Source organism: Malus sylvestris, chromosome 15, assembly GCF_916048215.2.
Source record: "Malus sylvestris chromosome 15, drMalSylv7.2, whole genome shotgun sequence".
Lineage (NCBI taxonomy): Eukaryota > Viridiplantae > Streptophyta > Magnoliopsida > Rosales > Rosaceae > Malus > Malus sylvestris.
Genome location: NC_062274.1, coordinates 44729830 through 44746318, shown reverse-complemented (window position 1 = coordinate 44746318; position 16489 = coordinate 44729830). Strand labels below are relative to the sequence as shown.

The 16489-nt window shown below is 35.8% G+C and overlaps 1 protein-coding gene and 1 pseudogene across 1 annotated transcript; both read right to left on the bottom strand.

Annotated features, from left to right (window-relative positions):
* Positions 1–6945: 6945 nt before the first annotated feature.
* Positions 6946–7435, bottom strand: LOC126604947 (40S ribosomal protein S17-3-like; annotated as a pseudogene).
* A 4756-nt stretch (positions 7436–12191) lies between these two features.
* Positions 12192–16384, bottom strand: LOC126604183 (probable protein phosphatase 2C 10). Its single transcript, XM_050271332.1, has 7 exons — positions 16160–16384; positions 15976–16066; positions 15664–15855; positions 14776–15012; positions 14401–14677; positions 12877–13031; positions 12192–12717 (listed from the first exon to the last, which is right to left on the bottom strand). The coding sequence occupies exons 3-7, from the start codon at positions 15700–15702 to the stop codon at positions 12577–12579; spliced, it is 849 nt and encodes a 282-aa protein (XP_050127289.1). The 5' UTR covers positions 15703–15855; positions 15976–16066; positions 16160–16384; the 3' UTR covers positions 12192–12576.
* Positions 16385–16489: the final 105 nt, after the last annotated feature.

Genomic DNA, 16489 nt, shown 5'->3' with positions numbered 1-16489 from the left:
AAGAGTGGACGCGAGATTATTACACCATAATTATGCGTCCTTGGTTGAGATCAAAGAGAGAATTTATACTTGTGCAGAGTGGGGAGCATGACATTTTTTTAAAGCAGTCAGAGAAAACGTGAGATTGGATGCACCCGCATTCTATTTGGATATGTTGGAAGAACGTACCTACCTTTGTGCGGAAGCTTGAATCTCGACACGCTCCTACAAACACGAACAAGTACTTTGTTCTTCTGTGCAAGTCTAGAACCTTGAAGGTCGTCGGGTTGGCTACGGTATGTCGTGTTGTCCCTTGGTTTTCGCCTCCCAAGACCTAGGGCAAATAGTGATAGCCTAGGGTCCTAACTAGAATATGTGAACTTTATGAAAAGCTGTGTGTTTCTCTCACACTAGTTTCTCTCTTCCCCTAAGCATCCTCATATAGCTTTAGGAAGAGGATGATACAATGAATTAATGGCATTCACATTCCAAGCTGAAATGGCTTTAGACATTCATCTAATTACTACATAATTAATTAGGAAGTTAATATCTTCATGTCGGTGGACTCTTCACCTTATGGTATTTGTCATATTAGATAAATCCTACATGATCTAAGATGGTCTTACATGAAACCGGTAGTATGTCAATATTAACAGTGATAGAGGATCCTCGGAGGGTCACCGAAGTCATTGGAACTACAGGCCATGGGAGGATACATGAATCTACAGCTTTCCGAGAGTCCAAATTCCTTAAACAAATTATTGTTGGTACATGGAAGCCTAATTTCTGTCACAAATTATGGCAAGTTGTTTGAAACAGAAACAAGAAGGAAGTATGGGAGAAATTTTCTCTTAGCTAGAGGAAACATGTATTTTTGTTGTAATATTAGTCCAATATGTAATTATGTTAAATCCGAATGTCACTAGGCTACTGGCATATCCACTAGGGAGTCAACGTGGACAGTTGAACTCGTGGCAGCCAGGAAAGTTGTTGGGGAGAGCCCTTGATGCCCTCTTGGTCGTCTGGGTAGCAACCTATTCAGGTACATAAAGTGTTCGACAAATTCTAAGTGAGACTGGGCAGCACCTTTATGTGCATTGTTGTCAACATCTTATAAACAAACTTTCTCGGCGTTATTGACATATGTTGACAAACTCGTTCGGAAGCTGTTGGCTCTCGACAGCCCACCAACTATTCAACCTAATGCCACACTAAAAAATTTACTCATTTCCGTCCAAAAATTTTAGACCGCGAACACCTCTATTTTCACACTGACCTCCCAAGATTTTTTCTTAGATCCGCCGATACTAGCTAGTAGTTTTTATAGATTTCAAATGAATGAAAAGATGGATTAAGCTTTTTTGTTTTTTTTAAGTGTAAAGAGGATGAATTGAAGATCTTGACCAAGATCAAATTCTAGCTAGTCTAATCAAATGCTAATTTTATGCTCCACTATTGTTTGTGTCATTTGCATTGTAGGCTCAAAAGTAAGTTAACAGTCAAAGCGGGATGGAACTCCATCGCCGGAACGGGCAATGCATCCATGAGATGAGAGGACATGAATTTGTGCAAGATTGAATGCATGAATATATTCATGTTGATGAATAAGAAATAAATTTGGGTTTGTAAAAAAGAAACTTTCTTTTGGAATCCATTAAATTATGTGGACTTCACGCTCTTCACATGCACCCTCACATGTCATGTCTTTCAAGATTTTAGGAGCAAATGATGAAACTAACAGAAAATAAGGAGGGTGTAGTCAATTTGAATTTCATAGTATTTTAATCGACTTTTTTAAGTGACAGATTTTAGGAACTTTTAATAGACTTTACAATTCTATTTGACTGATTTATATGGATTTCTACTATAGATTTCTATAGATTTGTATGGACTTCTTTCATGAATTTCTTAAAATTTAGTTGACTCCTACAACATAAAATAAATTTCTTTCCCAATACATAATCGGAGAAGAACATAAACATATATATATATATATATATATATATATATATATATATATATATATGAAAATACAAACCAATCAAATATGTCTTTCCTTTTCTCATTTAACTAACCAAAACAAGGATCATTGACTCACTAACGATTTGATTGCAAGAGCTACTTTGTATCATTCAACAATATATCTTAAAGTCAAAGATAATACAAGTACATAAAATCACATAAATCAAATTTTAAGAAAAGGATAGATATGATTTCAATGAAAACAAGATTATAACCCTCATTTTGCTCCCTCGGTCTTTCAAATAGGGCTCCTAACAGCCACAACACTAGCATTATTCAGGACTCATATCTTTCATTCACATTGTTATCATTTGGGCATCTCTCCATATGTTCAAAGCTATATTAGATTCATTTAAAATATTTTGTGGTTGTTCTTGTGTTTGTACATCTTGTTCAGGATCCCCTTCCAAAACTAACAAAGGTAGAGACAAAGAAGATTCATCATCTCGTTTCAAAATGAAATTTGTTTGATGACAAAGAAGATTCATCATCTCGTTTCAACATGAAATTTGTTTGATCTACACTCTTTGCGAACAAAATTGTGTACTCCTACATAATATTACTTAGCTTTTGCTGCATATGGAAATGGAAGTGCAGTCCTAAAAATTAGAAATCATGATTTAAAAATACCAAATATCCTCTTGATGACATTTCCTAAGGAAGCATAATGAAAATTGAACAACTCTTTTTCGTTTCTAGGCTCACGACCCAAACCACCATACTCTTGGAGATGATATCGGATTCCTCAATAAGGAGCTAAGAACTTGCGTCTATTTGAAAATCCACAATCTACTCTGAAAGTTTACCTAATAATATATATTTTAATATGCAACTCAATGACTTAATGAGAAATTTATTATAATAAAATAATAATAAATAAAAAAAAGATAATTTGATACTTGTGGCACTTTAAGTATAGTCCTCCTTGTAAAAGCATTATATAGTACTCTTGCATTATGAGTTGATCCTTCCCATCTTCTAAGGGTTGATAAAATTCAAATTAAAGTTACAAGCGGCTAATACATTTTGTGATATCCCTTACGAATACAATAATTGCTTACATAGTATTCTGACACTGATGCTGGGATGGTGTGCCACAATAGAGTGTTCTTAAGTTTATCTTTTGGAATAAATTAAAATTATATAAAATAAAAAATAAAAAGAACAGCACACTATATGTAGCTCAAGTAAGGTAAAACCTCGTACTTTCCCTTATTTTAGATGGCAGTGCTAATCCATGTTTGGACATCATCTTCTTTGCTATTGTGTTCAAGGCCTTCAAAATTTTGTTAAAATTTCTACTGATAGTCAAATGTAATCAGCCAAGTGTATTACCTAGTAGACTATCTATTATTGTGGCCGACAATGAGCAAAAATGTTGCTAGCATTTCTTCTGTGCGAATGAATCTTGCATCTCATAAGAGTGTTTTTCCTCTATTTCAAAACTTTTTAAGAACTAGATCAATGCTTTGATTTTCCACCTTAGGAGATATGTAGGAAGTCTGATCTAGATTCAATATGATCTAGATTCAATCACACCCCCAATTCTAATCAACCCCATTCTCTCATTGCAAGAGTTCGCAGGCAATTCTGACTAAATTACGCTTCCATTCTGTGAATGTGCGTGATTTTGAATCCAACTAGACATTATATAAACTACCAACCAAATAAATAAAAGCATAAACAAGTTATATATATATATATAATACCAATCATTAGCAAGTTAACAAATAAACGAAGAACCATATATAATACCGAAGACACAAAGAAATATAAATGCTAATAATTAATAGTGTGGCTAAGTCAATCCAAAACAAAACAAACAACAAATAAAAACTAATGTATCATGAGTCAAATCGCATCTCATTTTGAATTATAAGTTATCCAATTTGAGTGCTCTTCAAGTGACATCTTCAGCAATGTGCACTTTTTTGTTTTAGCATCGAGCAAATCAATCGCTTGGTAGCGAGCATGTTCATCCAAATTTGAGGTTTCCTTGATAACATCACATATATCATTTTGTCTATCTCTAACCCTTTTCTCCAGTAGGCTATAGACTCCTCGAAATTAGGTGGCAATTGAACCAAGAGTAAGTGAAATTTTTTTTTCATAATTCCAGTTGATTGGTAGCCTTAGATGATTTAGTATCCTTTGGTACTTGGTTCTACTTCGTTTTGTACTGTTGGTGATTGGTGGGGGAATTTTCGAGCTAGTGGCCTAAAATGGTAAGATTGAGACGATTGGTCATATAAAGAAGCTAGGTGTGATGCTGGGTTTATATTTGGTATAAAACCCTCATTTTCCTCTATCATAAAACAAGGTCTCTATTCCAAATTCATCTTCCTCTATTCCACCTTATCTATCTTGCACCAAAAAAAGTTCTTGCATTAGTTTACTCACCCAATCCTACTGAGTATTTTCCAATAATGTTGCATTCCAAATTTGGGCCCAGCCTGGCCTATGCCAACCCCTAATGACACAGAGAAAAGATCTTGCTAACTACCCAGCACCGCAAGGAGAGAAGGCTGGAGATTTCCTAGTGAGTTTTGGGGTTTCTTCCTTGTCATCGAAGTCATCTATGTATGTCATTAGTTCATCATGAACTAAATCATTTCGCTAGGGCTAGGGTGTACTCTTATCATGTACATATAAGTCTCGTTATTTTATATTAATCTCAATTATTTTCCATGTTGAGTGATTGTTATTGTGCTTTGTTGTTATCAAATAATTGACCATTATTTGTGTAAAGAACTAAATTGTGACTGACAACTGGAGTTTAGTAGATTGCTTCTCATAACAATTACCATGAATTTCATAATCGAGTAGACATACTGGTTATGATATGTGTAGTATCGTATATTTATCCATTGAGCGCAAAGGGTTTCAATTATCTGTATCTGTGGCTAGACATAGTGGATGATATGTAGGAACACAGTTAGTATATTCTGACATGAAATATTGACAAATCAAGGGATAATTGCTAGCAACATGGAAATAATTTGATGTTAATATGAATAACGGGGTTTAATGGGATTGAGAATGAGGAACCTGATGTCCTAGTGTTTTCTTGCATTAATTATTCCATTTTCTTTTACTACGTGTTTGATCAATTGTTATTTTTATTTGTCTTTCGTTTCTTTGCATATTTTAATTTGTCAATGTAAGTCTTGTTTTATTTAAAATTAGTTTGAAGTTAATCACAATAGCAAGTTTTGTTAATCTGATTCTTGTTAGAACGACAATCTACTTATCACTACATTACTTGAGCGATATTGTACACTTGCAATTACAACAAGAAGTTTTTGGTGCCGCTGCCTTGAATTGAATCTAATTGAATTTACTTTGAGATTTTTTATTTTTTTTTATATTCGTTTTTTAATTTTGTTTAGTTTTTCTTGGTGCATTCTCACTATTTTTCATTGTTTCTTAAAGGTGAATGGTACATGTTCGTCAGATTGTGTATTACTTGAGTTTGAACTGGAAATCGGGAAAAGACTTCGTGAAATCTGCAAGGAACAAAGGAAAGACAGTGAGAAAGAAAATCAACAAGAGAACACGATGGCGTTAGTGTAGAATGAAACGAGGGGAGATCTTGATAGTCCAACCATTCTAGAATCACCATTAAACATATTTCTTCCTACAGCTGTAAGAAATTATGCATTGAAGAATATCCACTTTAATACGATGCTTTCTTTTCATGGCATGAGTACTGAAGTTCCATTGTCACATATTAGAGATATCTTTAACATGGTGTCACCACAACCACAAACACCATCGATGTCACCACAACCACCACAACAACCTCCACCACCGTTATTGTTGTCACTACTGCCAGCACCACAACCACAACTATCACCTATTTTATAACTGCCATCACCATCGCCGCCCCTTCTACCATTATAACCTTTGTGCCAAAAACCCCAAACCTCACTAATGGCACCACCACCACCACAACCACAAACGACACCGCTGTCACCACAACCACCTCAACTACCATCATTGTTGTCATTACTGCCACCACCATAACCACAACTGCCACCACTTCCATAAATGTCATCACCACCACCTCCCTTTCTACCATTATTACCTCTATACCAAAACCCCCAAACCTTATTATTGGCACCACCACAACCACAAACGCCACCGCTATCACCATAACCACCACAACAACCTCCACCACCGTCATTGTTGTCGCGACTGCCACCACCATAACCACAGCTGCCACCATTTCCATAACTGCCATCACCACCACCTCCCTCTTCTACCATTATTACCTCTGTACCTCAACCACCAAACCTCACTATTGGCACCACTATCACCACAACCACAAACATTACTGCTGTCACCACAACCAAAACACCACCTCTGTCACCACAACTGCCACAACAACCTCCACCACTATCATTGTTGTTGCTACTGCTACCACCACAGCCACAACTGCCACCACTTCCATAACTGCCATCACCACTGTCACCCTTACTACCATTATTACCTCTGTATCCTAACCACCAAACCTAATTATTGGCACCATCATCCTACCTGCATAATTACTGTGTCCACCCCCACCTCGATTGTCACCGCTGTCATCGCCATCACCTGCGATGGTCACTAACATCACCACCATCATCGTTGCCACCACCACCGCCAACAACGCCATTGCCACCACCACAATCGCCACCATTTTCACAGATACCTCTGCTATCTCTACAATCTACACTCTAACCACCACACCTACCATTGGAACTACCACCATACCCTTACCACTGCTGCTTCCATCACCAGCATTGTCGTTGCCATCATTATTGTCGCCACCAAGGAACAAAATATCGATATTATCGGCGATATTTCGCCGATAATATCGTTTTTTTTTAGATGGCAATATTTTTATACTTATCCCTTTAATTATCGTCATAATATCGCGATAATATCGCTAATATCGCGATATTATGCAAATTTGAGTCTGAGCTTCCGGGTCGACCCGCTTGAACCAGGCATGTCAGCCATATCGAGAGCGGAGAGCATGTCGAGGGTCTCTTTGTCGACAGAGATCTCATCGATCTTGATGGCAGACTCCTTGGGGACAAAGTCCATGCGGCGCTCGCGCTCCTCCTCCTGCAACTTCAGGGAAATGCCACGAACCGAGCCCTTCTGGATCTGCTTCATGAGGTAGGTGGAGAATCCGGCAATCTTGTTGCAGAGACGCTTGGAGGGGATGATGGCGACTTTCTCGAGGATCTTCTTGTTGGTGTGGAAGTCTAGGGTTATGCGCGAGTAGTAGCGCTCGATCACCTGGCGGGAGGATTTCTTCACTGTCTTTGTGCGGACGCGACCCATGGTGGTGGTGGAATTGTGCGACGGAGCTAGGAAGAGACGAACGGCGGGTGAGTGTGTGTGTTCGTGAGATGTGTTGTGCTTGAAAATGGAGAATTACCATGGTGGCTTAGAGGGAGTGATAGAGGAAGATGTGCGGAGTAGACATGGAGGGTTAGAAGGAGGGATCAGAAAAGAAGAAGATAGAGGGTTAAACAGAGAAGTTGAGATGATTGATAGAAATTAGGTAGCAGGGAAATCGGGAAAGTGGAAAAAAAGGCCTAGTTTTGTGTGAAAGTCTACCACCCACATAATTAAAAAAAACAAAAAATAATTACCCACTATCAAAGTTGGACAAAGAGAGGCAGGAACAAGATCTTGTGAATCCTTCTTCCTATTGTTATTGCTTTGGTCCAATAAATATATTATATAAATGATTAAGATAACATTATATTATTTGTTCTGTTTTAAAACAATTTTTTTTTTTGGTTTTTTGGTAAATAAATGAAGTAATTGTGACTGACATTTCTAGATCTGACTTGTATCCTCTTCCTATTTGGATTACTCAACTAGATCACGACGTCTTTTCCAGCAAAAGATTAAACTGTCATTCTATTTTTACCCCTTAAACAATCTATCTTTTAAAACAATACTATATTATATTCTTTTAATATAATATTTTCTTTTCTTTTTCTTTTTAAGACCAAACAATTCTTTTTCTTTTTAAGGCTATCAATGGTATTGAGCCGTTGGATTAGTGTGGTCAAAAAAGCGGGTGCTGACGTTTTGGGAAAGGCTTTCTCATTAATTTCCCGTTGTTTGTGTAACTCATGTATCTTACCATGCAATGTATAAAGTGTAAAATATTGTACTAAGTCATTATATATAAATGATTATGGTGTGTTTAAACTTCTTTCATTAATTACTACATATTTTCTACACTCACAATGTTTGCCAGCTCGCTATATAATCAACTTAAATCAGTTAAATCCATCATGCAATGCATTTCCTTCCAATTTTTTGTGATAAACTAATAGATAATTGACTAAATAAACATCATGCAAAGTTTCAATAAAAATTTCCAAGTTTTTCTTACAATTTCCGTGGTTTCAATATTATTTTTATCGATATCGATAATATCCCGATATTTCTATCGATATTCCCTTGTTTTTGGACTACCGATATTTCTGATATCATCGATATTTTATACATTGGTCGCCACCACCCTTACTATCATGTCATTTTTTGTCATTATATTCAATTATATCACTTACATTGAAATTTACCAAACGCTTGTACACTACTTTGTATACTCACAATACTTTTAAATACAGTCTATCAAATACTCAACTACTTTATTTTATAATTGATTATTCTTAAAGCATAGTAATAACAGTTTGTTTAAAAAAATAAAAAATAAAAAACAAAGCAATGACAAACTAGACTTAAGTGGCGCTCATCTTTCAAAACCTGCAAGGCCTTGTTTGGCAGCCCGTATAATAGGCCGGATAGGATAATTAATACGGTTCCAAGTGTTTGGTGCAGTTTTTGTACTAAATAGTATCCAAACTCATTGTACTAGCCCCCCACCCGTTTTATTTGTACTAGCCCCCCACCCGTTTTATACCGTGTAGACCTACTAAATTATCCAACCAAAAACCTCTGTATTATGCAAGTGGCCTTTTACCACAATGGTGGAAAGATGTTGAGCTATTGCATAACGGTGTGGGTTCAAACCCTGCTAATGGCTAATCTAACATTTAATCTGACAAAATCTATCGTTTAACCCAAAAAAAAAACCTCATTATTAGTCGGTAGTCTCTTACTCTCTCCGTCCCTCTCGTCGCACGCTAAGCGCTTGTTCTCTCCTCTGAATCTGAGGTTCTACTTCCTCCTGTTCTTCTTCTTTTCTTCTTTTTCTCTCTCTGTTCCGCCCTCCTCCTATTTTTCTTGCTCTTTTTCTTCTTCTTCTCTCTCTGTTATGCCCTCCTCCTCCTATTTTTCTTCCAACTTTCTTTCAATTGATTGAATCTAGTTATTCTTTTTCTCTCTAATTTTGCAATTGCTAAAGAACCCATTTGCCTCCTTTGGGTCATATCCTTCATAACCCTTCTACTTTTGCTAGGCTGATTTTGTAGCTGAAAAAAAGAGAAGGATTGGGGAAAAAAAGGATGAGAATTTGGAAGTTGGGTTTTGCTGGGTTTCTTTTGTTCAGGGGAACAGACCCCTCACTGAGAGAATTTCAAATAGGAAACAGACTATTTTTTTCGATTTGCATGATTTGATTGCTCTTGGGTTTTTGCCATTTTTCGATCTCGAATTCCATTTTGCTACCTTTAACTGCTACTAGGTTTTGATCACTTGAAGCTTCAATTTTGATTGATGGTGTGTTCGTAGGTTTGGGATATCTTTTGGATCTGCTATCTAAATTTGATGTTCAATTGGATGTGTGCTATCTTATGCATTCGCATATTTTGAGAACTTGGATATAATCGATTGGATAAAAACTAGTTTGAAGTCTCTTATCAGGTAGAATATCAAATACACGATAAATAATATGATCGTTAACCCGATATTGCATTATACGTCCGACTAATATAGTCAATACTATCTAAAGATTATTTATCATATCCGATTGAAATAATCAGTACAGTCCGAGCTGCTAAACAAGACCTCAAATGTCTTATTTAACCAAGCAGGGACATACATAAGATTATAGATACTGTTGTATGTGTCCCATTACTTGTCCGCCGAAGACGCACGCAAAATAGGGACTTCGTAAGTTCCACGCGGGCCCATGTTGATGAGGATGACAATTTTCTCTACGAGTTGGCCATTTGCAGCAAGGCTTCGCCCCTATTGGGTCGGGTTTGAAGGATAGAAAATGGTATTTGACCTGTGACCCGAATCTGCCCCATTTGGATTTTGGAGTAATTATTCTTTTTTATATCATCGTGATATTGATTCATGTCCTCTTCAATATTTTAGGACCATATAATGGTGAAATTGTGATGGCCTCTTGGGTTGGAATATATTACATTTCCTATATTTGTGACTTGAAATATTAATTTTTAGTTGAATTTTCCTTTTAATTTGTTGTAAAGAGTCTGAGTTGTAAAGAGACGGGGTGGCAAATCCATTTCCCATTGGGGGTGGGGATGGAACCCCCGATTTAAAATTACGGGTATGAAAGTTGTCATCATCCTTTGTGAAGAATTTCCACATGACAAATGTTTGCACCCTTTTTGAGACCTTTCGATGTTTAAGAAATTCATCATATTTATTAAAAAACAAACTTTGCTGCTTATGCTCATGCAAACTATGGACTTACTCTAGCTAATCTTTGTATTTGATTTTGTAAATTTCCCAAGGTGTAGTAAGAATTATTGTACATTAATAGGTCAATATAGCTCATTTTAATGTGATCAGAACACAGGATGATACAATATTAACAACATAAAATTTTCCTACCACTTATATAATAACAACATAAAAAGTAAAATTTTCCTACCACTTATATAATAACAAGTGGTGTACCACTTGTGTTATAGTGGACAAGAAAAGTTTCAGAGGGGAGCATCTTTGTACGTTTTTCTTTTTGTCGCCAAAAGTAAAATAAATAAATAAAAACTTAAACTTCGCAAAGTATCCATCTCTACTTGTAATTAGAAGTCAGAAGTTCATCTCCTGACGGTTTTGATACCAAATTATTATTGGCTCATTTAGGCTTGGCAATTCTTGACACGACCTAATAACTCGACGCAACACAAAATTAACAGGTGTTCAGGTCAAAACGATAACAAATCGGGTCATTATCGGATAACCCGATAAGCACCTATTAAGATAACTGGTTGGTTCGGGTATACACGTAGGTAACACAATACATGATAAGCAAAATATTAATTTAATAATTTTCTAAAAATATACTATAATAATTATATATATATATATATATATATATTAATTTAACAATCTTATACCCCTATAAACTATAATAATTATATATATATATATATATATATATATATATTAAATTAACTTTAAAAAATTGGTGATCATTGGATCGGCTGAGATTTAATCTCAACCGTCCATTGTGCATTAGGTTGGAGGCTAATATATTTTTATATGGTATAGTACTATTGTTTTATTTCTTTTCATAATTATTTTGGTAAACTTCTCATAATTTGAATGGTTTTTAATGTTTGGTTTTTCTATACTTAGTTTATGCGGAAGAAAGTTCTAACATGGAAAACCTTACTGAAAACATCATCAACATAACTCTTGAAGGCAATAGACCAAGTCAATGTTTCAATACAATTTCCTTATAATGATTGATGAAAATTGATGATTTTGTAAAAAGAATAACATGCAAGCTTTGAGTTCCATTGACAAGATTTAAACTTTTGAGAAAGACTTCACAACATTGGAAACAAAAACTATTTCATTTTGCATATCCTTGCACATTTAATATTTTGTAATAGACTAGTAGTGTATGGATGCTTTTTTATTAAGCTCTTATTTTCGAGTGTAGATATAGTACTTAAACGACAAATGTGTTTTAATGTTTTGAAGTAATATTTATGTGGCAATATGTGGTATGTGCAAATTTAAGAAATAAAAAATAAAAAATTTCTTAACGGGTCATAACGGGGTAAAATGACCCGACCTGTTAAGGATCCGTTAAGATAACGGGTGTGACACGACACGATCCGTTAAGATAACAGTTACACGAAAACCAACTCTCACCCCAATGTCGTTGTATAAAAGCAAATTACCATGAAAGGGGAAAGAGAAAGAATCCTAGTATTCCATTTCCAGCTAAGATGTGTGTCCAATGGCAAGTAAATTTCAATCAATTCCATAGGGTAAAAGGGAAAACCTGGTCCAAAACAAAATGCATTCCTCCAATCACAAATAGAAGCACGTCCACGTCATCACACAGCCGCTTTTGGTCATTTGTGTAAAGTAGAAGGCCATATACACATCAGACTAATTCACCTTCTCAAAGAATTCAAATAATATCAAAACACCCGAACATAAAAATAAGGAGCATAAATTTACACTGGGAAGCATTCGGCTATTTCCCTCTTCCTCTGTCTTTGGCCACTTCCCTGCTCTGCAGAAATTCGCTTTACGGTAACCCCACCCCGTAGCAGGTATATATTCGTTGTTGTGTAATCCATTCATAAATCACCCTTGCATATGAAGAAACTTCAATTATTTCTATATACTGCACCTGCAAAGCAATACTGTTTTTTACTGGTATCATCCCCTTAGTCTAACAACAACGCAGGAAATATCATCTTTACTGTCTCTTTTCAGCGCTTCTGCGGTTAATTGCTTTGCCGCCTTCAGAGGGTCTTTAGTCTTTCTTGCCATATCAACTGCCTCTTGATTTTCCATGACCTGGATTATCAGAACATAAAAGAAAAGTAATTTCTAAGAGACTTTTCAATTTAAACTTTGCTTTGACACTAAGGCATGCACCAGTTAGGTGATTTTTTCCTGCTTTTTCTAGAGTGCACAATGCACCAAGGAGAAGAAGGATCAGGTAAAACGATTCACCTTCCAAAGACCATCACTGGCAATGACTAGAACATCAGTACTATTGTCTACGTAGATATCTTGTATGTCCGGATCCGATCGCAAATGTGACTTGAGGCTTTTGTCTCCAAAAGCACGAGAAACTGCCAGCTGCCCATTGACTCTAGGAACATCTCCTGCAATGGAAAGGGTTCAATAAATGTCAGTTCAACGAGAGACTTAACATAAGTCAATTGCAACGTCGTGTTACAACAATAAATGCCAATGTGCTCAATATTCATTAACATAAAAGGCCCAGAACTGGCTGATGCAACTTAACTGCATCAGACAAGTATTTCAAGACTTAATCTCTTTAGTATAGATGGTAAACTAATATTAAGGTCAATGGAATCAAGTCAGAAAACTTTTATTTTCTTTTGGTTAATTGGGACCTGTGAGTTGTCGCAACTTTCTGGCTTACGAGTGTTCTATTACCTTAATAACAGTGTCTATACACAAAAAAAACAAACAATTTTTTTTTTTTTAACTCTCTAACCTAAAATGAAAGCAAGGATTGCATTAGACTACAATTGAAAAGAAAGAAATATTGCAGGAAATGATTAAAACATGTAAGGCAACTCTAAGTGCCATAAAGATAGAAAATAATGCAGGAGATGATTATAACATATAAAACACTGAAAGGACACAATCACAATTTTTCTAGATGTCGAAACATCACAGTTGAACAATCAACAGTACAAGATGTCTTTCACTGGTTGTGTTTCGATAGTTAAAATTGAAAAGAGAAATCCCGATTTTTGCTAGTTGAAGAGTTTATTTATCCATATATAGGAAGAGTTGGTGCATATGAAAAGTCATTTTAGCTACTTCAAAGCTCAGATGCACAATAACATCGGACAAGCAAGATGTGCATGCATATTGCTGAGACCAATTCAAAGGGAAACAAAGTATCTACATTTACAAAGATGTTAGCAGAAGGTAGACATGTGTCTCTTTTGAGAATGAGAGGTCCTATTTTTTATGAGACTTCATTTTTATCTTGTGCATGGTGTCATCCAACCTTTAGTTGGAAACATGACAAACCAAGTAATAATGCAATTCTCCAAAAGTAAGCACAACACTAATTTAAACCAAACTACCAAACTGCAGAATAAAATTAATCCATGGGGATCAGCAAAGTGACATTCTAAGAAACTGTAAGCTGAACCTAGTTCTTTTCTATCTGAATGACGATATTTTCTCCCAAAGAAAATAGTCCATCATATTGCTTCTATCTATTTAGTGGAAGAAGTACTCATCAACAATTATAATTGTTATGCAAAAGGGGGCGACAAGAGTCTTGGAGTTTACAACTAAGGGAAGAACCTTGCAGCATAAAACTAGAATGCATACAATATATTAAAAGACAAAGAACAATTTAAAATGAAAGTAGCGAAGATTGACAACTCATTTCTTCATGAAAACAGTCATGTCCATTCAAGTTTTTACATCTACATAAGTATTTACACATTGACTGAAATTTCTAGACATCAGTGCTGTAAATACCTGGCATGTTAGAGACAAAGCCACCCTTGTTTTCAATGCTGCCTCTTTCAGTATTGGGCTCATGGTCTGTAGACACCTGTACTGCCTGACCCCCCCTTGAAAGAACTGCCCGTGAATCTCCAACATTTGCCACCCATAATCGCTGACCGTTTATCAATATTGCAGTTACAGCAGTAGACCCTCCACGCCCCAAGTCAGAACTGTGAGAGAGAATTGCTTGGTCTGTCCTCTCATAGGCTTTTGAGATAGACCTGTTAGGATCAACCCAAAACTCTTCCTAGAATAGTTACATGAGAAGTGTAAGATTGGATCATTCCACTTAAATGCACCTAGACAAGACCAGTAGATGAAATTATCTGAAATTAGTAGCAATACCTCCTTAAGGATATTTGAAAATAAATGCTTCTGTAGGTATGCAGGCACATTATCGCCCAAATGACCATCATAAATAGCAAACAATCCTAACTCATGTCCCTGGGTCCGAACAAACTTAGCAACATGATAATCCTCCATTGGATGATTTGCTTTTCCTTTTACCAGGCTGAAGCCATACTTTATTAACCCATCATTGTTTCTTCCCTTACCAGAGCCACATGATGAACGGCCCCCATACTGCACAGAAAAATTAACATAATGAAACCTCAATCTTTTGTATTAAAGATGGCAATGTTCAAAAGGAATTTTCAACTCTTTCACTCAGAAAACTGAAACACTTTCAGTTCCCAATCCATTTAGAAGAAAATTGAGCTTGAATCTATTTTTTCACAATTTCTTTTCTCTTCGTAAGCTTCTTTTAACAACACACTTATACTAACTGCATCAAACCAACAAACAACCAAATACAAGTTGCTTCGGTCTTTTTGGCCCTAAAGTTTTAGTTATTCAGAACTTCAGCTGCAGCTACAAAAATTATCCCAGTCAACTAGAATACCGAACAGCACTTCAATTTACCAAATATTCCATAGCAATTCATAAGTGCAGCTCAAAAAAAAAAAATCACACAACATCCGATCAAAAACATGAGAAATCAAACAAATAAAAAAATATGCATGAAGGATCATGGTCCCTGTAAATTCCCAAAGGAGTCTATCAATCATCATAACAAAAATTTCAATTCTACAAAATAAAATACATGAAACAAAGTAAGTCAACTGGATTCAACAACTAGTCACAGAAAATAATTGAACCCCATGATTCACAAGACTTATGATTGAGCAAATAAACACCAAAAAAGAGAAATAAAAAGTGCAGAAAAATGATTACCTGGGAGTGGGAAGAACTAAAACAGCATAACCTATCCATAAAACACAAAAAAGGAAGTAAACTGGAGCTATATCTTCAGCATCCACCACTTGTAATCACCTCCAATCCAAATTCCAAACCAAACCCACCTCCAAAATCACAAACAAAAATTTCCCAGATTCTTTAACTGCAGGATCAGACCTCGAATTCAATCTGTATACAAAAAGGAACCAAAAACCCTTTTCAAATAAATAAATATCCCTAAAACCCATTAAAAAAAATCTAAAAAACGAGTAAAATCGGGGAAGTGGGTGTCCGAGATTTTGGCCATACCCATCGAATCCAAGCTCGAAATTGCTTGGCAGTCTCTTATTTGGCGGTCGCGGCTGTTTTTCTTCTTCTCCTTCTTCTTTCTTCGCTATGACTTCCGCACACACAAGCAATTGAGTAATTAAAACAGAATGGTGATGATGACGAGTTATAAAGAAAAAATAAATAAAAGAGAGAACATTTCAACCTTTTCTTCCAAATAAATAAATAAATTAAATTAAAAAAAATACAATTTCTTCATCTTCTTCTTTTTTTTTTTTTCTTTGGGAAGTTTTGTGGGAGCTTAGGATTTGTGTTTGATTCATGATTTATAACCGCCGTGTCGTGGGAGTCTGGGAATTGATATTAAAACAAATTAAATTGTGTGTTTGTATTTTAATATAATTAATTAAATATTGTGGAAGGTGTTAAAGGAAGCTGGGAAAAGGCTGCCACAAAGGACTTGTTGCCTGTTGACTTTTGCTCCCTGCCTTGCCTGCTTCCTTATACTCTTTCTTTCACTCTACTCTGTTTCTGT

Excerpts from the sequence above, each read along its gene's own strand:
- LOC126604183 (XM_050271332.1), bottom strand. The coding sequence starts at position 15,702 with ATGGATAGGTTATGCTGTTTTAGTTCTTCCCACTCCCAG. Across the intron at positions 15,013-15,663 it reads TTAGTTCTTCCCACTCCCAG|TATGGGGGCCGTTCATCATG; the intron begins GTAATCATTTTT and ends TTTTCTGTGCAG. Across the intron at positions 13,032-14,400 it reads CTTTGTCTCTAACATGCCAG|GAGATGTTCCTAGAGTCAAT; the intron begins GTATTTACAGCA and ends TTTCCATTGCAG.